Consider the following 21,961-nt stretch of genomic DNA (forward strand, 5'->3'; position numbering starts at 1 on the left):
CTGCCCACAACAGCTGCTTTTACCAGGATGTGGCTGCCTTCAGCTCCGCACACCACATCTGACCTGCATTTTATCCCTCCCATCCTCAGCCCTCAGGGTCATTCCCCTCAGGCAATCTAGACACATCCTGACCCCACAGGCTAAAGCCTGAGCCCAGGGCTTCTCCAGGATCTGCTGTGTGCAGCGAGCATCAGGTTAATGTTAATCACAATATATTGATAATGGTTTTCCCAGGGCCAAAAAGGTGGTTCTGTCTGGAATCTCCACAGCATGATGTGATGTCTTGGCTCCTAGTTCCCTGTATGCATCTCTTTCAGAGAAGTCCTAATATGAGGAATTTGAGTGTTGGGATGGATAGAAGCCTAGTCCAGGGCTTGCAAGAACAAAGGACCAGCTATTGGTTGGGAGGCCTTTCCGCAAGGTCATCTGATTCTTCTTTCTGCACATTCACATGTGCAGTCAGCAAGGTAGGGGCTCAGAAACTCCGCAGCACAAAGAGTGGTGCCCCCCTTTTCTACACTGAATGGGGGAGGAGGGAACAGGCTTTGGGTGATGTGCCTAGTTGCAGACTTGCCAGAAGTAAGAATACCTGAAGAATAGCTGAAGAGGCCCTGGGTCAGATGAGAGGCAGTTTATCGACCTTTGAAAGCTTACAGTGGGCTTGGGGACGGGCAGGATGAAGGGCGTGCGTGTTTGAGATACCACCCCGGGCCCTCACTGGTGTTTCCCCAGCCTAGACCTTTCCATGTGACGAATTAAGACTCAAGGATGTGGCTTGAGCTGAGGACAAGGCTGCACTGGATACAGGGACACAAAGAAACTGGGGCACAGGCAGGATCCTGTCCTTAAAATGCCAAACTGGAGGCTCCAAGCAGAAAGCAGAGCAAGGGATGTAGGTGGGTAGGCAGAGGGGTGTGGGGAAGGGTGTCGGGGCACACACTGGGCCGATGGGCTGGTGAAAGCTGGAGTCCTGAGGAAAGCTTTCCTTTCTTGAACATAATGATGATGTTGGCTCTTGAGCCCTCCGTGGGGACAGCAGAAAGTTCAAGGCTGACTTCTGCCTCACTGCTTCCCTTATTGTCTACAGCACAGACTGCAGGATCGAGGCTTGGGGACGGGCAGGCACTTAGGGTTGAAAAGTGGCAGGAGCAGGGAGTCTTGGCATGCATCTTCCAGCTGGGCTCCTGGGGCCAACAGCCCTCTTTCATTCCTGTGACATGTGCTCTCAGGGGTCAGGACTGATGGAATTAGGGAGAAGTGAGGCCAGAGCCCATTGCTTACAAGGAACCCAAAGACTTTCAGAGCAGTTTAAGGATCCCTCCCGGGAAATTGGCCCGTGGGATCTGGTCAGGTCAGGGCTTTTTTTTTTTTTTTTTTTTTTTTTTTTGTCTGAGGGATTACTAGTGGGTGCCTGATTTCTTCATTCAACCAATACGTCATAGCTCTAAAGAAGCAGAGGAGGGCTGTAGATTGCAGCCAGCAGCTCTCTCCTGGAGGTACCACATTACTCCGTGTGTGTGTGTGTGTGTGTGTGTGTGTGTGTGTGTGTGTGTGTCCTGAAATAGGCCTCAACACAACTATTTTTTTTTAAATTCAAGGGGTTAAAGACTTCTTTGAAATTTGGTCCAATTATTCAAGGAGAAAAAAAAAGGTATAGAGAGCAAATATTTAACTTAGTTCTTGGTATGTTGAACTCACCTGTCTTTCAGGCATATCCTACCAGACTGACTTCATTTGTGTCTCCATTCTTTCTGAGGAGGGTGCAGATTGGGACCTGTCTAATGTCACGGTTCTGAATCACGGCCTAGACTTGAAGATTAGACTTCTGTCCTCAGCTCCAGACTCTTTGAGCTGTAGATTTCTGGGAGAGTAAACTCCTTTTCCAAAATATTGGGAAAAAAATACAGATCCCTCCCCACAATAGCTAGCCCAGAGACACACAGTATGTGCAGTGTGGAGAGATGTTAGTAAATTATTAAGGCTTTTGGAGATTATTAGCCATGGTCCCTCCAGAAGATTGGGCATGTTGCTGTGGAATGGAGCTGGGGACCTGGGGCTCCTTCTGGTTGAAGGAAAGTCTACAACGGCGGACAATGAAAACCATGGACTGCTCCAGGGAGAGCTTCACCTGTAGGATTCTGGTTCTTCTTCCCTACCAGCCCCGCCTGGTCGGTCGGTCTCCTCCCCTGGGCGGAAGGCGCTCCAACTCCAGCAGTTTGGAAGGCAGACGCAGTCGTGTTACCCAGGTACAAAGTTTTCAAGCGCGCCGCTAACGTTTTCAGAGCCGTGGACCTCGATTTCCCAATCCTATTAACATGCTCCGGGAGGAGCAGGGTTGCGGTCGGGATAATCTTGCGGAAAGGGGTTGGGCTCTACCATCCGGAGAGACTTTCTGGTCTGGGAGGGGGTGGCGCGCGAGCCACGCAGCCTGGGGCGGGGCGCCCGGCGTCTCCCTGGGTTGCTACAACAGACCCCACACTCTGCACCACGGCGGCCGCCGAGAGAGACTTGGACAGGTGCGGCAGGGGCGGGTCGCCCGCGAGAGGACCCCTCCCCCACACCGTTAGTGCCCGCGGTCGCAGTACGCCCGGTAGCCCCCAGGTCTCCTGCGGCGCAGAGAGGGGCGGGGCTGCGTTTTACACCCCCAAACCTCCCGCCTGGCTAGGCGCGGCGCTGCTCAGTCCTCCCGGCTGAGCCAGGTTCTGGATATCAGGTCCTCCCTGGGGCTTGGGCCCGCCCCCATCACCGGAGCCAGGTGAGACGCACGGGCGGGGAAGGATAGTAGGTGGCCCTCGGGCACCTAACCTGGCTTCTTGAGGCAAGCGTGTGCCTCTGGATTCCAGAAGCCACGGCGACCGAGTCAGCGCGGCCCCTGTACCCATAGTGGCTGAGGATGGGAGCTGGGAAAGAGGGATGCGTGCGTGCAGGTGCGGTTTGCGTCTCTTAGGAGGTACCCCTTCCCCCATGACCCTTTCTCCCGGCAAGGTCCAGTTACAAGAACCTTGGATGCGACCTGGATGCAGAGCTCAGAGCTCTCTGTCCCCTGAGCCTGTGAACTGATGCTTCCTCCAGCGTTCTGACTCCTTCTCCGGGTCAGAGCAGGTGGATCAGCCTCTATTTCATGCTTGGGATCTCCTGTCCTGTAGATCGCCTGTTTCCTGGGTAGTTGGGCCAGCAAAACCCTGAAGAGGAACCGCCGCAGGGCCGCCAGGGGGCGCGCTGGGCGGGGACCCGAGCCATGATCTCGCTGTCCCTTGAGACCCGGTGCGCGCTCTCTCTGATTCTCTCCAGTTGCTTGCTTTGCGCACGATCGCCCTGACCGCAGCTGGCTCCGGAAGGTCGGGGGCTGTTCCGAACCCCTGCCGGGTGCCCGACCCCTGCCCTCCACGCTCCCTAGTAGGGGTGTGGGGACCCGGCGGGTGCAGGGGAACGGCCCCCGCGTCCGCCCGCTGCTGCCTGTGAATTATGCAGGAGGCTGGCACCGGTGCTCGAGTTACTCAAGTTTCCCTGGCAACTTTCGCTCGGGCATCCCTCCTTCGGCGCAGCGGGCAGCTCCTCCCGCGCGCCTGGGGCCCCAGGCGCCTTTCCTGGGCCGCCAGGCCGCGCAGCCCTGGGTACCCGGTACCCCGGAGGGCTCCGGAAGACGCAGACCCAGGCCACGCCCTCGCCCCCTGGGCGGGGGGGCCTCAGAGGAAGCCAGCAGGTGGGACCCTGGTGATATCATCCTGTAAACTTGGTCTCGGGCTCAGAGGGTGATGGCAGGACCTGTGGTGGATTTCGTTGCCGGGATGTTGTGGTCGTGCGGGACTCCGCTTCCTGGTTTCCCAGGGTTTAGGGCACCCACTGGACCTCATCGCTGGGGTGTGTAGGGTGAGTCTCCCTTAACTTCTCAGACCTGTCGTGGAGGGTGCGGGTATCCAGGGAAACTGGGAAACACCCAGTTCAGAGGGTGCCAGGGTTGTCTTGCAAACTGCAGCTGGAGTGCAGATAGGATGGGCTTCCATGCACCTCCTCACCCATTTGCAGAAAGTGCAAGAGGTTGCAACCTGAAGCACTCCAGCTGTTCAGCTCCAAGTGGGTGGGGCACTGAGAGGTTTTTGGGTCTAGGGGGCGCCAGGTGGGCGAGAGGCTTATTCTATTGACTACTTTTTTTGCTGGCCAAGTTTTAAAAAGGGTTGTGGGTTGTTCCATCTAAGAAAGTACCTTGAGTCTACAAGTGCGGGGTGGGGGTGCCCCGGGGGCGCTTTTCCAATCAATGGCTTACAGATCACTTGCAGGCACAGTCCTGGAAGCCTTCAGAGGACATCTGAAATTAGTGGTTTGCTGGTGGAAATTCGAGGTAGTAAATTAGGTAGGTGTATGACCTCTTTTTTTTTTTTTTTTTCCTGAACTGAAGTTCGAACGTTAATGAGGTCAATCAGCTAATTAAGCTGAGCTTCAGCATGCAAAGATAATTTTGGAAGTCTGGATTGGAGAGTGGCTCGTGACCTCTAATGGGATTGTACCTGTACCTTGCTGACCTGACTAGGGGAGGTTCTGCAGGTGGGTTTCCAACTGTAGGCTCAGCCTTGATCCAGGTCCCACTTCAGGGCTGGCACCCTGCAGGCTGCATAGTGCTTACAAAGGCTCCTGGAGGTGCCTTGATTGGAAACATTCCAACCACTTGTAGGTGATACTAGACTGAGTCTGATGGAGATTGAAACCTTCTTTTGCTGCAGTTGAAGTGAGCTGAGAAAGATCGTGGATACTGACGATAAATGGAGGAGAGTGGTATCCCGGAAGGGAGGGTGGAATCAGGAAGTCATGAAGTGGACAAGAAGACTAGAGCTGGCTTCATAGAGGCTGGAAGTCACAACTGTCAGGGGTTGAAGTGTTTTCAAGGAAATGGAACCCATTGTTTGTACCAGGGACTTTTTTTCCAAGAAGGAGGAACTAAGTAGCCAACTGGGCATCTTTGGGGTCCTGTGTCAGGAGCCTGGAATGCAGGTAAAGGTGTCTCCCAGGGACCCTGACCACAGCCCTGGGTGAACTGAGAAAGACAGGGAACCTCTGCCTGGTATCTCAAGTGATTTCCTAGAAATGAAAGTGACTTGTCTGTAATCAAGTCATTCGCCCATTTATTTAACCTACCTCAAGGTTGCATCACAGCCATGGTCATGAGAAAGCTACTTGGTCCAGGCCTGGAGATTGAGGTGCTGTGGAGAACACTGGGTCATGAGGGGCGGTGCTGAGATGTGAGGAGTTTCATCTGGGCCCTGTGAAGGAGTTGGAGACAGCATGGACTTTTATATTCCCCTGTGAGGGAGAAAGTGTGACACAAGAGAATTCTGGGAGTTCCCCGATCTTTAGGAAAGCAGCCCTTGAGATGGAACGCCAGAGAAAGCAAGTTGATGACATCTGTGCTTTGCTTCTGAATTCTTAAAAGAGTCCTAAGTGTAGGGTTCTGGGGTCTCTCTGGGCTCCAGGGAGTAATGGGGGCTTGTCCAAAATGGCCTTTGTGTGGGACAAAGCTGCTGTGAGGGTGGAGGAACCCTGCAAATGTCATGGACCCCAAACAAGGCTATACCTCCACCCCCACCCCTGCTGACCCCTTTCCTGATACTGCAGGGCTTGTAGCCTCAATGGCTCCTCAGGGCAGCAGGGAGGTCCAGCCATAGCAGCCTGTTTAAATTGGCATTTTGACTTCTTTAGGACCCACCCTCACCTGTGGCTGTGACCTCCCTCCCTTGGGAGGTAATGTTGGGGAGGTTTATGCACATGACCCCAAACTTCTTGCTAATGTCCTGACCCTCTCGGTCAGGACAGAAGTGGGGATCCATACACAGACCTATCTTCTTTCTCTTTGAAGCTCTTAAGCTCTTCACCTCTTCACCTGGGTATGGGTACATGGATGTCGGAAGAATGTGAACATATTGAGAGATGGGCCAGTAGCCTGGAGTCCCCCACTTCTAACCTTATGACATTTGGTCTGGGCACAGAACCTAGTCAGCGCACACTAAGGAGAGGTCTGTTACCTTTGGTGGGCCTGAGATGAGCCAGAAATTTGGCCCTGTTTTCTGTGCCATTTCTTTGGGGTCTGTTGCTGAGTGCCAGGCCTGGAGCTGGATGCAGGTTGCTACTCTCGGGGCTTCTGGGCTGATGGTGGGGACAGAGGATGGTTACATGTGGCTGTCCAGTGCTGTAGAGAACAGAGGAGCTCCTGACTATTGAAGGGAACACCCAGAAGAGTGGGATGACTGTATTCTCTGTCTTGGACGAGTCCTTAGCATAGCTGAGGGTGAGTATAGATCGCCTCGGTTCTGGAGACGGTGCCACTCGGCAGCTGCGGAGTGGACAGAGCAATCTGTTCTGACACTGCTTTTCCCTGGGTGGGTTTACCATGCCTTTGTTGATGTCTTAAGCTTATGTCTGACTTCCTAGAAACACCCTTCCCCCCGACACTAGAGGGTGGGTTGACTTCTGTTCCCTCTTCCAGGCCAGTAGCCTGAGGCTCTGGAGAGGTGCCACTTGCCCATGGTTCCCACACGTAGTGCATGAGGAGTCCCGTTTGTACCTTGGGCAGCCCCAGGGAGCTCAGCCCACATTCCCACACCCTGCCAGAGCTAAACACACATCACCCAGCGGGAAGTGCCACCAGAATGTGGCAGAAAATTAGTTGTCTTGTTCCTGTGGTGTGAAATTGAGTTAGTGGGCGAAAAGCCTAAGTGTCTGAGCAGGCGTCTTGAGAGGATGTGCGTTTTTATCATTGTGGAAAAGCAGATTCTCGGGGCCATTTGACATGGCTCACAGGGTCCACTCTGGGCTCTGGTGGGAACATTCGGGTTGTCTGGGTTGCAGGTTGCCTCTGATAGGAGCCTTCTTCCTGACCAAGAGGATGTCCTAGTCTTAATCAGGAAGGGGCACCACGTGCCCTCACTGGTACCCAGAGCCTCTTCAGGGTCAGCAACCTGGGACATTCTGATGCCTGCTTCTAGGGACAGGCCAGCTGCAGCACACAGCACTTCCTGGGAGATTAAGCTCTTAAAAGCCTTTGGGGGACAGTGGGGGGTCAATGGGTAGTAAGTAGAAAGCTCTCCGATTGGCTACCAGATGTGTTTTCCAAGCAGTGGACTAGCACAGGCAGATAGGGGTGTTTTTAAAAACTGCCTGTGTTTGGTGTGCTTTCCCAAGCCCAGTCCCCGGCCTCCATGGGGCCAGAGGGTTGACAGATCCCCAGGCTGTGTCTGTGGATTCTATATGATGAACTTCAGGGCTGCAGGAAAGCTCCTACTTCCTTCCTTGTGCTGAGCACCCTGGGATTCTCCTGCAGGAGTTCCAAGAAACTACTTTGAGAAAAGTTTTTAGTAGGGAAGATGACTGGAGCGAGTCGTGAGATGCTCAGTTTAGAGCCTCCACCTGGGAGACTCCCCCGGATGCATCCATTAGGGATAAAACATTCGCACACTTAGAGTGGTCCTGCTGCGCTGGGGCCAGGTCTTTCTAAAAAGCATTTTCCCCCTTCTTTCCTGTTTCTTCTCTAAAAGCCTCACTTCTAAACCTACATATTGTGTCTTCCCATTTTCTGACTGCTTTTCCTTTGATACCTGGCAAAGTTAGAGCAAATCGCACGGTAACCCTGCTATGCCATCGTACAGCCTGCTTTTAACTCTTGGTTAGACTTTCCACACATTTGTGAGTCTTTATCTAAGTCTTTCTTCGTAGTTTACATGCTGGTTAGTCTTTGATGTTGTGGTTCTCGATAATCGAGCATGATTGTTGGTTAGCTCTTTTATAGCATCCACACATTGCCATCTTTCATAGACCACCGTGGCTCAATCCCATTTCGCTAAGACAAATGGATGAGCTTTCTGAAGCTCTCAGTGTTCCTTAAATGTTTGGAAGGTGCTGGGGATTCGTACTTAGGTCCTTGATGGTGATGAGCAAATATTTCGCTGAACCATGCCCCTAGTTCCTTAATGGGGGATTCTAGGCAGGTGATCTCCTATTGAGCCATGCCCCAGCCCCTCACTGGGGGATTCTAGACTTGTGCCCTTCTACCAAGCCACACCTTTATCCTCTTACTGGGGGATTCTAGGCAGGTGACCTCCTATTGAGCCATGCCCCAGCCCCTCACTGGGGGATTCTAGGCAGGTGCCCTCCCACTGAGCCATCTCACTGGGGATTATAGGCAATCACTGTCCCCTGTAGTCATGTCCCGAGCCTTGTTGCCTTTATTCTTTGTGTGACTGTTTCCTCCCAAGAATTTTCATCTAATGTAATATGTTTTATGCTCCTGGGTCTTTTATTAATTAACCCAGCAACTCATCAGCAAGGGGGGGAGCATATAAATGGATGTTTTAAAGATTTCCTGTGACCTGTGAAAGTCACTGTGGATTGAGACAGTAGGATGGTGTCCGCTGATCCTGAATGACCAGGTGCCATAAAGACATGGTAGATATTTAGACATGGGGAGAGAAAGGGTGTGAGTGGAAATGTGCTTCCTTGAGTAGGCGTGGGCAGCTTAGTGTCTTGGTGAGGACCGTCACCAGATCAACCCTTTGGTACCCAGAGGTCACCACCTGGGTATGTGACCTTCCCCAATGAGTCCAGAATATCTTTCATTTGTACAATAGTGGGGCCCTTTGGGAAAGGGCAATGGGAAAGGGTCACCCCAAAGGAAGGACTTTGTGTCCCTACAGACTGAAAGTCACCATCTAAGTTTGAAGGATTTTTAAAAATCCTGCAGGTAGATGTGTGTGTGTGTGTGTGTGTGTGTGTGTGTGTGTGTGTGTGTGTGTGTGTGTACGTGTGCTTGTGTGCGCCTGTGTATGTGTGTGTGTACATATGTATATTTATATATGTAGAGGTCAGAGGTCAATCTGAGGTGACATCCTCAAGAACAGTGTCCACCTGTTTTGAGACAGGATCTATCATTGGCCTGGAGCTCAACAAGGAGCTAAACTGGTGAGTTCCAGGGATTCTCCTGTCTATGCCTCCCCAGAGCTGGGATTACATGCATGTTTCATGCATTCTAACACGACTTTTTGGTATTGAACTCAGAGTCTATGCTTGCAAATGCTTTACAGACTAAGCCATTTCCCCAGCCAACTAAGTTGGCAAAATGCATTTCACCTGCATCAAGGTTCATTTGGTAAGGTGACTCCTAGCTAAAGGCAGTGACGGTGTCTAACTATAGTATGAGCTTTACATGTGTAAACTCTTGGCCTGGAGCCTCATTCTTGCTTTGGAATTTGAGGGTGTCCTGCTCTACCTTGATTGAAGAACAGCCAGACTCTGGATACAAAGCTCAGGCTCTTCTGTGCTGTCCAGCCTGACAGGTAGATGTGATCTTTGCAGAGAAATCCAATCCCAGGTCGCTTCTGTGGGGAGAGGGGTGCTCAGAAGGACACAGGGGGCCGCCCCCATGGTTTTCCTAGAGCATTCAAGATTTGGGCACTTCGTTAGGGGAGCCCTGCCTCAATAACAGACATCACTCCTCCCTTAGCTGTGTCAGGTTGCTCTGTGTGTCACCCCTCACACCTTCTCAAGTCCCAGCAGTGGGGTCTGGCAAGCTATCGGGATCTGTCCCGTCCATCTGCTGCACCTGGTGTCAGGTCCCTGAGGATGAAGTGCTAGGCATCCAGACTCCAGGCTTCATCTCTCTCAAATGTCACTCAGCAACAAGAAGCCAGTGAACCCTTCCAGCTGCTGCTCTTTCTTCCAGCCAGCTTGCCTCCATCTCCATGAGATCAGCTATGCCAGCTTTCCTCATCAGAAGGAGGCCTGCCGACTGTAGACATCCCGCTGAGAAGGAGGGTGTCTTAGTTAGGGTTTCTATTGCTATGACGACACCATGACCACAGCAACTCTCATTCGATGAGAGCTGGCTTACAGTTCGGAGGGTTAGTCCCTTATTATCATGATGGGAAGCCTGAAGGCATGCAGGCAGACCTGGTGCTGGAGAGGCAGCTGAGAGAATTCTACATCCAGATTAGCAGGCAGCAGGAAGTGAGAGTGACCCTGGGCCTGGCTTGAGCTTCTGAAACCTCAAAGCCCACCTCCAATGACACACTTCTTCCAACAAGGCCACATCTACCCCCAATAATGCCACACCTCTCAATAGCGCCACTCCCTATGAGCCTATGGGAACCATTTTTATTTAAACCACCACAGAGAGGATGAGGGCCACTGGATCTCTGCTTGAATAATTTGTTTACTCCTCCCAGCTAGTTCTGCCTTACCTGTGTGTGCCTTGGTATCTGGGGGAGGAGCTAGAATACATAGGTCAAGGGAGGCTAAGGAAAGGGGGCTCCATCTGCACAGCTATGGGGAAGCTACCATCGTTGCTGGGTGAAACTTTCCAGTGTGGCTAACCTGAGATCCTTCATGCTCCTGCCAACAACTCCTTTCCTATGACTGACCCCAGTAAACCCTTGGTTCCTCCGGGTATACTTTGGTGGACTTAAACTTTGGTTTGTCCTTAGGACCTTAAGAGAGTAGACATTGTTCACAGCTTCCCCTAAGGGAGGAATTTTTAACACTTGCCCTCATAGGCCTTGGAGACCCAGCAGCTACATACTCTGGCTCAGGAGTGACCAGTATCCCCACAGGAGGCATAGACCTTGTGCAACTCTGGTTGGCATTTTCCAGGATGTTTGCTGAAGCTGGGAGCAGGAGGGCACGGGGGTGTATGGCCATGGGTAAACAGTGAACAAACCCAGAGTCCACAAGCAGCTGAGAGAGAGATTCCTGGAGTCTTAACGGGGACCTGGTTTCGTTGTTAATAATTTTCTACACACAAGGACAAATGCCTCACTCCTGTTTCTGGAGCTCCCTGAGGGGAGAGGCAGAAACCCTCTCTGCATTTCCCACATCGATGCCTGGAATTCAGAGGTAGCCCATTGCCAAAGCAACAGAAACACCTATCTTGTGTTTGTTCTGATTCTTAGGGGTCCTGTTGGGGAGTGTCTCAACCTCCCTGGCTTTAAGTGGCTCATGCTGGGTGGCTGTGGGTTTTCTGTCTTGCCTGGGCTGTACCCTCCTCTTATCTGTTCTGTTCGTTTTGAGATGACTTGCTTTTGACAAGGTTTGGGGTATGTAGGAGAGTTTAGATGAAGGGGTTGAGATGTGTATTTCAAAGTACTTGGGGCCACTTAACCCTGAGGCTGTAACTCGTACAATGGCTTCCAGTTTGGCTTCAGTAACAGGGAGATGGCTTCCTGTGGATGCAGCGTCACCCTTTGCTCGTCTTGGGCAGAGTTAACTATGACACTATGTTAGTTACTTCTCTCATTGCTGAGACAAACACTGGACACAAGCAACTTAAGACCACAGTTTGAGCTTTCCGCCGGGGCACCCATCTTCCAGTAACTCGCCAAAATGACGAACACTAAAGGAAAGAGGAGAGGTACTTGGTCTATGTTCTCTAGACCTTTTAGGAAACATGGAGTCATTCCTTTGGCCACATACATGCGAATCTACAAGAAGGGTGATATTGTAGACATCAAGGGAATGGGCACTTTTCAAAAAGGAATGCCCCATAAGTGTTACCATGGCAAAACCGGAAGAGTCTACAATGTCACCCAGCATGCCGTGGGCATCATTGTAAACAAGCAAGTTAAAGGCAAGATTCTGGCCAAGAGGATCAATGTGTGGATAGAGCACATCAAGCACTCAAAGAGCAGAGACAGCTTCCTGAAGCGGGTGAAGGAGAACAATCAGAAGAAAAAGGAAGCCAAAGAGAAGGGCACCTGGGTTCAGCTGAAGCGCCAGCCTGCGCCACCCAGAGAAGCCCACTTTGTGAGGACTAACGGAAAGGAGCCTGAGCTGCTGGAGCCCATTCCATAGGAATTCATGGCCTAATGTATACAAAGGAAATAAAGGACCTGGACTGCAAAGTCTTTTCCTTAGGTTGAAAAAAAAAAAGACCACAGTTTGAGGATGCAGTGCATCACGGCAGAGAAGGCACAGTGGCAGGAGCGTGAGGTGGCTGGTCACATCACATTCAAAGCCAGGACGCCGACAGATGAGCACTGGTGTGTAAAAATCAAGTCCGTTTTCTTCCTCCCAGCTCCATGCTCCAGAAATAAGACTCAGACTCAAAATATATTTACAAATACCTTGGGCATATTCCTAAGCCTTTTTCTTATTAGATCATAACTAAAATAACCCACTTATTTTAATGTACATTCTATATTGTAGCTGGTTATCTGTGGTCAAGTGCCATGTGTCTGTCTCATCCCATCTTCCTGGAGAATCTTCCTGCACTGGGCTCTATCCTAGAATCCTTTCTGCCTCCCAGCTGTTCTACCTCCCATTTCCTGTCTAAGCCGTAGGCCATAGGCTTTTTCATTGACAGGTGATGCACCCATACAATCCACAAGATATTCTCTGAACACTGGCACTCAGCTCCCTCGTTTCTGTTCAGCGCAGGACCCCGCTCCACAGAATGGTGCTGCCAGCACTCAGGGTGGGTCCTCCCGTCTCTGTTAACCTAACTGGGAAACTCTCTCAGGAATGCTAGGTGATTCTAGATACTGTCAAGCTGATGATATTAACCCTCGCAGACCTGGTGCTGCTCTCCCCAACACCTGCTCTTTAGGACAGTCAGGGTCATCTCAGGTCAAAGGAGCCCTCCAGGTGGTCTCCTTCATTTCTCTCTCTTTCCTGGGCCTTCACAGTGCCAGACAGGGAAAGTAATCATGATATTCTCAGGGAGCTCTTGGTTGTTCAGTACCGTGTCATCTTCATCCTAGCCTGGAGAGGACAGACGCCATGACATCTTCCATCTTCTGGGGGGGGGGGTAGATGGAGGCAGAGAACACCGAATCTGATAAAGGCCGCATGGCTGGCATGGGGCCAGGTAGCCACCACTCCATCACGAGGAGCCACCTGTCAGCGTTGATCAGCGCAGGTCTTTTCCTGGGAAGGCTTGCTGGCTTGCTCTTCAGTTTCTAATTTGAGGGAAGCATGTTATTCTCAAACTTAGGGCTGAGGGACTTTGGGGTCTTGGGGCCCTCTTACAATAGGATTCAAGGCCCCAGAAAGTGTTTGTGTCTGTATATCTGCCTACTGACAGTCCTGTCAGGAATGGAAGGAGAGAGATGGGCATATAGCCTAGGGAGAGAGTGCTTGCTTAGCATGGGCAAGGCCTGAGTTAAATTCTCACCGCTGGAAAAAGAAAGGGGGGTGGTGGATACAGCCCGGCAGCACAGTGCATGCCGGGCCCTGCATTCCATTCTCAGTCTTGCCAAAGGTTTAAAAAGGAAACTGTAAAAGAGAAGTTAAAGTATTTATTAATATATTTTAATAATGGCTACTAGCTGTTAACATAAGTATTTCCCATAATATAGTAATTCCAAAGCAATTCTATTTTTTAAATAAATAAAAAGTAAAATTATTTTATTTATTAGTGTGCGCGCGTGTGGGTTCTACTGTGTGGGTTCTGGGGATCAAAACCAAACGATTCCACTTGGTGGCAGGCACTTTGCACTCTGAGCCACCCTGTGGCCCTGACATAACTGTCATAGTTTTGCTGTCAGTTTGACATACCTGGGAATTAGGAACACTGATCCAGTATTACTTCCATCAGATTGGCCTGTGGGCAAGTCCGAGGAGGATTTTCTTGATTAGAGATTGATGTGGGAGGACCCTGCCCACTGAGGGTACCACACCTGAGCAGGGCTAGATAAGAAAGCAGGCTGAGGGGTTGGGGATTTAGCTCAGTGGTAGAGCGTTTGCCTAGCAAGCGCAAGGCCCTGGGTTCGGTCCCTAGCTCCGAAAAATAGAAAAGGAAAAAAAAAAAAGAAAGAAAGAAAAAAGAAAGCAGGCTGAGCAAGCCAAGAGGAGCAGCCAATCAGCAGCACTCCCCCCAGCCCCCATGGTCTCTGCTTCAGTTCCTGCTTCCGGGTTCCTGCCTTGTTGAGTTCCTGCCCTCACTGACCTTCATGATGAGCTGTAAGCTGTGAGCTAAGTAAACCCTTCTGACCCCAAGTTGCTGTCAGTCAGCTGGTTTGTATTACAGCAAAAGGAAGCGAACTAGAACACCAAGTATTTTCCAAAAGGAAACCAACACTTACAAGAACATCACTCCAGACTGTTTTCGCAAAGCTTCTCTGTGGCCTGGTTGTGCAGACAGAGCTGGCCTCATGTCTGCTTCTGAAGCCATCTGTCTCTGTCTCAGCCCCGCAGCCTCCCACCGTACACAGAGAGTGAGAATATCATTAAATTAATTACATCTTAATATTATTATGAACACGGCTTGAAAGGGCCATGGGGAACCCTTAGTGTTTCCTGAACCACACATTGAGAACCACTGAAGCATGGGACCAACTTCAAGAACAGGGCCTGGATTTGAAAGTCATATCTGTCGTGTAGGAATTGGGAGCAATAAATTCTCGCCGTTCAAGAGGTATTTGGGATTTAGTTGGGGGCTCTAGATGGCCACCAAGTGGTCCTACCTGAAGAAAGGGTTCCAGAGTCTGGAATGATGGGGGAAAGGAGGGACACCTTTCAGGCTACAGAAGGGGGGAGCCTGATGGAGCCTTTGGATAGCTAGAAAATGCAACTGGGCAGTTTTCAAATAGAGTCAAGGTGGATGTTGCAAGAATTTTCCCCACTGGGACTGGGGAGGGGCTGTTTAGGCAACATCTACCCACTATCCCCAAAGTCCCAATGACAAACCAGAGTTCAATTTTACCAAAACGTACCCTTGGGAAACGATGAGTTTATTAAGTTTATTTACAGGAACATCGAGGACCCTAAAACAGTCACACTGCAAAGTCTGTGCCTACCATGGATAATGGCTTCTGCACAGCTATAGATGGCTACATGGGCGGTGCCTCCTTCCTAGTCCTTCCAGTATCAATCCTTTAGCCCTTCCCAGAGACCTAAGGCCATGTGCAAGATAGAGCAAGAATAGCATTTGTAACTGCTGGGCCATTCCTCCAGCCCCAGGTCTTTCTTTATTCTTCTCTAAATTTATTTATTTTATGTGAAGAGCACTTGTCTGCATGTATGTATGTATACTATGTGCATGCCTGGGAGGGCATAAGAGGTCATCAGATCCCCAGGAACTAGAGTCATGGATGGTTGTGAGTCGCCATTGGGTGCTGGGAACTGAATCCTGGTCTTCTGGAAGAGTAGCGAGTACTCTTAACTGCTGAGCCATCTCTATCCCTGGGACTTTCTTCCCAAAAGCATAACCTTATTATCAACATCATGCACCCAATCCCACTCATCCATGCCCTTTTATAATCCCACACAGTATACCCTTTTGACCACACATCTTCACTTGCAAATGTTCATTGCAATGAGTCATTGGTCTGGCTCTAGGCCTCTGACTTCTGTTATGCTATCAATACTGTATACTCACTGGGTCTCTTCTCCAATATCCTGCTGTTGCCCTGTGTCACAGAGATCCTGCTGCTTTGGAACTTAGGACCAATTCCTTTATGCACTTTAGCAGTTCATCAATGATGTTGGGCCGAGCCGACTCAAAACCCTGGATCTGGGCCTGGGTGGTGGCTGAGCTGTTTAGTTTGCTAGCTCTTCTATACCTATACCACTGGGGCAAGATTTCCAGCACTGCCTTGGCAAGCTCACCCAATACTGCAGCTGGCAAGGGGCAAAACCAGCTTTCCAGCTCTGCTTTCAAAGCCTTGGGATGGCTCACATCCATCTCCTGCATCTCCCACATCTCCCACATCTCTGCATCCCCGGCATTCCCCAGAACTAGGGTCAGTTCTACTGCACTCTCCAGGAAGGGTGCAAGGCCCATTGTCCCAAGTGCTGCAGCTATGAGGGTCAGGGCCAGCCCTCCCACCTGCTATAGATGGTGAGGGATAAGGAGGGTATCTCTCCCTTGCCCAAGCCACCCCTGGGCAGATGAAAGGTGAGGCCTGCTCTCCCATGCTCACACCCTCAGGGCCAGCTCACATGCACCCCTATCACCAGGATCAGCTTTACTGTCCGGCCCAGGTGAGGTGCAGGACCCACCCTCCTGAGGGCTACAGCTGCTGAGGGGCAGGGCCAGCTCTCCTGCCATCATGATCCTAGGGGACACCTCCCCCACGATGACCAGGCAAGGGGTGGATCCAGCTCCACACAGCCCTCAGAAATCCACATGGCCCCAGGATGCCCTCCTGGACTTTGGTGGTAACAGACCCTGCTGCTGCAAGGGCCACAGACCCAGACATGGCTCTTGGAAACAGCATGGGTCAGGACCTCACCAGAGCCTTAGGTGGCATCTAGGGGTCGTCTTAGGCTTGCTCTGTCTGCTTGGACCACATAGCACTAGGCTAGTCTTAGGCACGGTCTGCTCATTTGGGCCCCCTAGCACCAGACTGGCTATTACCTGAGGCTTGCCTGAATACCCACCCTTTTAAAAAAAAAATCAAATTTGGGGTTGGGGATTTAGCTCAGCGGTAGAGCGCTTGCCTAGCGAGCGCAAGGCCCTGGGTTCGGTCCCCAGCTCCGGAAAAAAAAAAGAAAAAAAAAACAAAAAAATCAAATTTTAATCTGTTCTTTGACAGTTTTACACATGTGCATAATCCATCCAGCCATGCCTTCTCACTGTGTCTTATCCCCATCCCAGCCCCTCAGTCCCTGCTCCTCAGGACGTTTCTCTCCCACCTTCACGCCTTGGTTTTGTTTTGTGGCCCACTGAATTTAAACAGGATGTCTGTGTGGGCCCAGTGTGGAGCTGTCTGCAGGAGCACGGGAACCCATCAAAGGCCAAAAGTCTAAAAACAGTGACTCCTCTGCCAGCAGCCATGACTACCAGTAGCTGAGGACCCATGAGCTTCTCCCCTCTCCAGAATTTTATTCCATTTCTTTGCCACCTTTACCCTCCAGGGGAGGGCGGGATAGCAGTGTTGAGAGTGGACATTGGTTGGTTCTGATTCTGGAGGTGGTGTCATCTCTTGCTGTAGGTTTGGTTTTGCAATAACCTTATACAGGGCTGAGGAAGTTCACAAGGTGCTGGATCTGGTCAAATGCTTTCTCCACTGCCCTGGACATGGTGAACGTCCCTTTGCCATTTATTTGATTAGTGCGGTGCATGACTGAGTCCTGTACATTTTCCTCTTGGGATTAACCTTGCTCTCCAGGATTCACTGTCCCCTGTTCCTGCTCCTGAATAGCTGGGTTTTCCTCAGCTTCTGCAGATGCATTCTCAAGAGACACTGGGCCTGCATGTTTCTTGTGGAATCAGGTTTGGGACCAGGATGGTATTGGCCTCTGGAGATGAGTTAGGAAGTGTTCATTTCCATTCTGGGGGAGACTGAGGAATCAGCCTGGGGTTTCTTTCTTTTCTTGTCTTTTCTTTTTTCAGTGGTTAGCATTTGCCGAGAAGCCACCTTGGCCTCAGGTTTTCTTTGTAAGAGTTTTAAAATTACTGATTCAGTTTCTGCTCAGTAGAGACCTGCCCAGATTGTTTCTTTAAAAAAAAATTTAAAATTATGTTTTTGCGTCTGTGTGTGCAGATGAGTTCAGGGTCAACGGAGGCCAGAGGTGTTGGGTCCCCCGGAGCCATAGTTACAGGTGGCTGTCATTTGAACTGCCTAGTGTGGGCACTAGGAACTGATTTTGTGGCTTTATCTCTATTCCCCCGGCCCCATCCTCACTTTCCGAGTGTGGTCAGTTCAGAGTGCCGTTCTTCCTCTTTTCCATCACAGGGCATCCCAACCCCTGTGCTTTCCTTCGGTGGACAAAGGTTCGCCCGCTGTCACAGGCCTCAGACAAGTACCTTTGCCCTCCTTGATCCTTTGTGGTTTTCTGATCTAAACTGGATGGGTTTTGCTGCGACTGAATTGTTTCTGTTTCTGCTGAGCTCTTGATCTCCGTTTGCCTTTCTTTTTCTATACCAGTTGGATATAAGGCTGCCACTGAGGTGAGATATTTTTCTAGCAGCAATTTTTGGTGTTGGGTGTTTAGCCGTTGCTAGTCAGGCATTCTGCTGCAGGGCTGTGTCTCCGGCCTCCATCTTCCTCTTCATGCAGACGCCCCAGAGCACTGCTGTGCTGAATCCCCCATGTTTTGTGTGAATGGGGTGTCAGAGGCGACACAGCTCTTCTTGAGGTCCACAACTCTGATCTCAGCACTTAGGAGGTGGATGCAAGAACAATCAAGAGTTCTAAGTCATCCTCTGCTACGTGGTGAGTTCGAGGCCAGTCTGTGATGCCCAACCTCAAAGCAAGCAAGGGGAGCTGGGGAGATGGCTCAGTGGCTAAGAGCACAGACTGCTCTTCCAGACGACCTGGGTTCGGTTCTCAGCACCCACATGGCAGCTCACAACCATCTCTAGCTCCAGTCTCAGGGGACCTGATGCCCTTTTCTTGTCTCCATGGATGCTGCATGGATGTGGTGCACAGAGATACATGCAGACAAAACACCCATACATGCAAAAATCAAAGTAAATTTTGAAAAAGGTTTAAAACCAAGCAAGCAAGCAAACAATCAGAAACCTCCACTTAAACCCCAAATCAAATTTAAATTAAAGATAGAAACCATGGCACTGTTTTATTAGAGCAGCTTCACCATTTAATTTCCTCATCAGCAATGTCTGCATGATCCAGTTCCATCCAGTTCTTCCACCTTCTTGAAAACAGACAGCATTAATATTTTGTATTTTATCTGTCCTCACAGGAGTAGAGTCAGGGCTGATTTTACTTAGTGTTTTGGCTATAAGGACATTTTATCAGTATATATTCATAGTGAGTGATGGATGGGCTTCATAAAGATGCCCATTCAACTATGTTGACCATACTCTCCCCATCCCCCTACACACCCCTTTCCTCTTTTGTCTCCTACATTCTCCTTCATTTTCTCAGAGAATCATTTTAGGATTCCCTTGTGAGAGAAAAACAGGCCGGTATCTTTCTAAACCTGGCTTATTTAGCCTCATATGATATCCAATCACATGTAATTTCTATTTCTCCTACAGTGGATATTTCATCTTTCATTATAGCTGAATAATACTCCATCAGGCGTCGGATGGAGCTGGTCCCATATCATACTGTGCAGGAGTCTCCGGTGCTGATTCTGACTCCATCCCTAACTTTCCCAGGGGTGGCATTTGTATTTTTGACAGCTGGGAATGAACCAGCTTCATGGGCTTATAGCTGTCTATGTCTTCCTTTGTTAAACAATCCCATTTCCTTCGTTCTGCCCTGGTCATGGTTTGGGGTTTCACTGATGAGTGCTGAGCACTCTGTGAGTCAAGTGTGTGGTTTGCAAATGTTCACTGTGGTCTCTGTCTTTGTCCCTTCATCAGGCCTGTTGAGAGCGGGGAGGCTTTGATCTCCCTGTAGTCCTGCCTAGGCCTCTGCTGTTTGCAGGAGTTCAAGCAGGTGCTGCCTCATCTGCACCCTGAAGAATTCTTCCTAGTTTTACTAAAAGCTTCATGGTTTCATAAAAGGCCATCAAACATTTTCAAAAAAATTCTGTTTGACACTTATTTTTCCTGTGGATATGTAACTTTCTCAGCATTGTTGGCTGTAAATGACCCTGACTCACTGAATTGTCTATAGCCTGGGAACCAGCTCTGTGTGTGTGTGTGTGTGTGTGTGTGTGTGTGTGTGTGTGTACATGTGTACACTTGTGTAAGCTGATGATCTAGCCCAGGGATCCCCTTGTGTTAGGCAAGCTAGAGAGCTAGGCTCAGCAGTTAAGAGCTCTAGCTGCTCTTGCAGAGGATCTAGGTTCAATTCCCACCACGCACATGATGTATCACAACTGTTTTTATCTCCAGTTCCAGGGAATCTGATGCCCACTCCTGACTTCTGAAGACACTGTACACACATGGTATGCATACATACATGTAAGCAGAACACACAAACACATAAAGTAAAAATCTTTAAAAAATAGGTATGTGACTTTTTATCATTGTGTAGTCAGAGCACACCTTCTAGACTATTTTTATTGATTTATACCTAAGAATTCATTTTTTATATTTATCTGTTTAGTTCATGCTGGGTGGGATAGGTATGCATGTGGAAGTGAGAGGTCACTCGGGGAATCAGTTCTCTCCTTCCATCATGAAGGACCCTGGGGTTGAACTCAGGTCCTGAGGTTTGGCAGCAAGCACCTTTACCTGCTCAGCCATCTTGCTGTCTCCTTAAGCATTTCTTTTCTTTCTTTCTTTTTTTTTTTTTTTTTTTGGAAAAACTATGTAACATTGTATCATTTAGAGTTGGTATTGGTATTTATATGTTCATCTTGGTATTTTTTTGATGTAGTTATTAATTGTGTGTGTGTTGATGGTGAGCATGTAGAAGTCAACCTGGCGGGGGGGGGGGTCATTTCTCTCTGTCCACTATTCAGGAACTGAGGGTTGAACTCAGGTCCTGGCAGCAGGTTGGCTTCTCTGTTGAGCCATCATGCCGGTTCTGAGTGTTCATCTTATGTCCTATGATCTCCATGTCTCAATGTATTATTTCTGGAGGATTATTGATTTTCTAGATTCCTTGTGATGTTCTATAACTGAGAAGCAGGATAGCTTACCTGTAGATAGGTTTTAGTTGTTTTTTTACCTTATTGTATTCATGGAAGGACCTGGTGCTGTGCTCAGTAGCAGCAGCAGTGACATATGACACCTTCACCTCATCCCCAGGGTACAAGCTTTCCAGGAAAACACCTCTTCCTTCTCTTTTTAATGACTGCGAGTTGATGGGTTTCCTGGTAGATATTAAGTTGAGAAAATTCCAACTTTATTTTTATGAGAGTCTTTGCCACAGATAGATGCTAAATTTTGTTTAAAAAAATTTTTCAGGATAACACCTTTTAAAAATGAACTTTTAATAACAAAATATTGAACCAGCCTTGTATCCTGAAATGAATTTTACTTGGTCATGGTGTATATTTATTTTCATATACGGGTGAATTATAGTTGCTAATAGATATTTAAATACAAATAATGAACAGAGAGAGAGACAGACAGACAGAGAGAGAGACAGAGAGAGACAGAGAGAGACAGAGACAGAGAGAGACAGAGAGAGACAAAGAGAGACAGACAGAGAGACAGAGAGAGTGTGAGTCTCAGGTATCTTAGGCTGACTTTGAACTCACTATGTAGCTAAAGGTGACTTTTGAACTCTACCACTCCAGTGCTGTGATTATAGGTAGCTACCACCATGTGCCATTTATGCGATGTTAGGAATGGAACTGAGGGTTCTACCAAGAGAGCTGTAGCCCCAGCCCCATTTATAAATATTTTTCAAGGACTTCCCTTCAGGGAATTCATGTTCATCTTTCAGTTTTGTGTACATCTAGTTTTGATACCAGGGTTCTAGAAAAAAATGTTATTTATTTTTCTGTTGTTGATACCAGTGTTCTTACTGAGGGCTTCATTCAGTGAATTGGGACATGCTCTCTCCTGTTTTCTAGGAGACATTGTGCAGAGTTGGGAGTATTAATTTTTCCCTTACAAATATTTTAAAACTTTTGATAATTTCATACATGAATTTAATATATGTTGGTTTTATTCACACTCTCTTATCCATTCTCACTTTGATTCCTTTAAATAGTTCATGCAATTCCTCCAATGAAATCAGATGTGTCTAGAGGCCTCTTTTTCATACAGAACTGGGTTTTAAAACTAAGAATTAAATTTCCTAATAGGTATAGGGAATTATCCAAATTACCTATTCACATTGGGCATGTTGTAATTTCATTTCTTGATGAATTGGCTTATTTCACTCTTACTATGAAATATACATGTGTAAAGCCGAGTATAGTGTTCTGACATAACTGTTGCCTATGGTGATGTGTGCTGCATTGTCCATGGGGCATGTTGTCTGTGTGGTCTGTGCTGATGCCTCCTGCCTTGTCCAGGGGGTATGCTGTCTGTGTGGTCTGTGCTGATGCCTCCTGCCTTGTCCAGGGGGTATGTTGTGTGGTCTGTGCTGATGCCTCCTGCCTTGTTCAGGGGATATGTTGTCTGTGTGGTCTATGCTGATGCTTTCTGTATCATCCATAGGATGTC

At 49.1% G+C, this 21,961-nt stretch overlaps 2 protein-coding genes across 16 annotated transcripts in view; both read left to right on the plus strand.

The window, feature by feature from the left end:
• The first annotated feature begins 2,037 nt into the window (after positions 1-2,037).
• Shank2 (SH3 and multiple ankyrin repeat domains 2) overlaps positions 2,038-21,961 on the plus strand; it is a 445,157-nt gene continuing 425,233 nt past the window's right edge. For 9 of the 15 annotated variants that reach the window (XM_008760068.4, XM_063274415.1, XM_063274560.1 and 6 more), the window contains exon 1: positions 3,239-3,870. The gene's annotated coding sequence lies outside the window, so the exon portion shown is untranslated. Of the gene's footprint in view, positions 2,247-2,427; positions 2,756-2,785; positions 2,928-3,024; positions 3,871-21,961 lie in introns of those variants that run through there. The other 6 variants (XM_063274304.1, XM_063274282.1, XM_063274330.1 and 3 more) reach the window with 6 other exon arrangements.
• On the plus strand, positions 8,845-20,161 carry LOC120099964 (60S ribosomal protein L21-like). Its single transcript, XM_039101305.2, has one exon. It carries the CDS (start codon positions 11,359-11,361, stop codon positions 11,824-11,826), a length of 468 nt encoding a protein of 155 aa, XP_038957233.1. The 5' UTR covers positions 8,845-11,358; the 3' UTR covers positions 11,827-20,161.

This window comes from Rattus norvegicus, chromosome 1 (assembly GCF_036323735.1).
Source record: "Rattus norvegicus strain BN/NHsdMcwi chromosome 1, GRCr8, whole genome shotgun sequence".
NCBI classification, from domain to species: domain Eukaryota; kingdom Metazoa; phylum Chordata; class Mammalia; order Rodentia; family Muridae; genus Rattus; species Rattus norvegicus.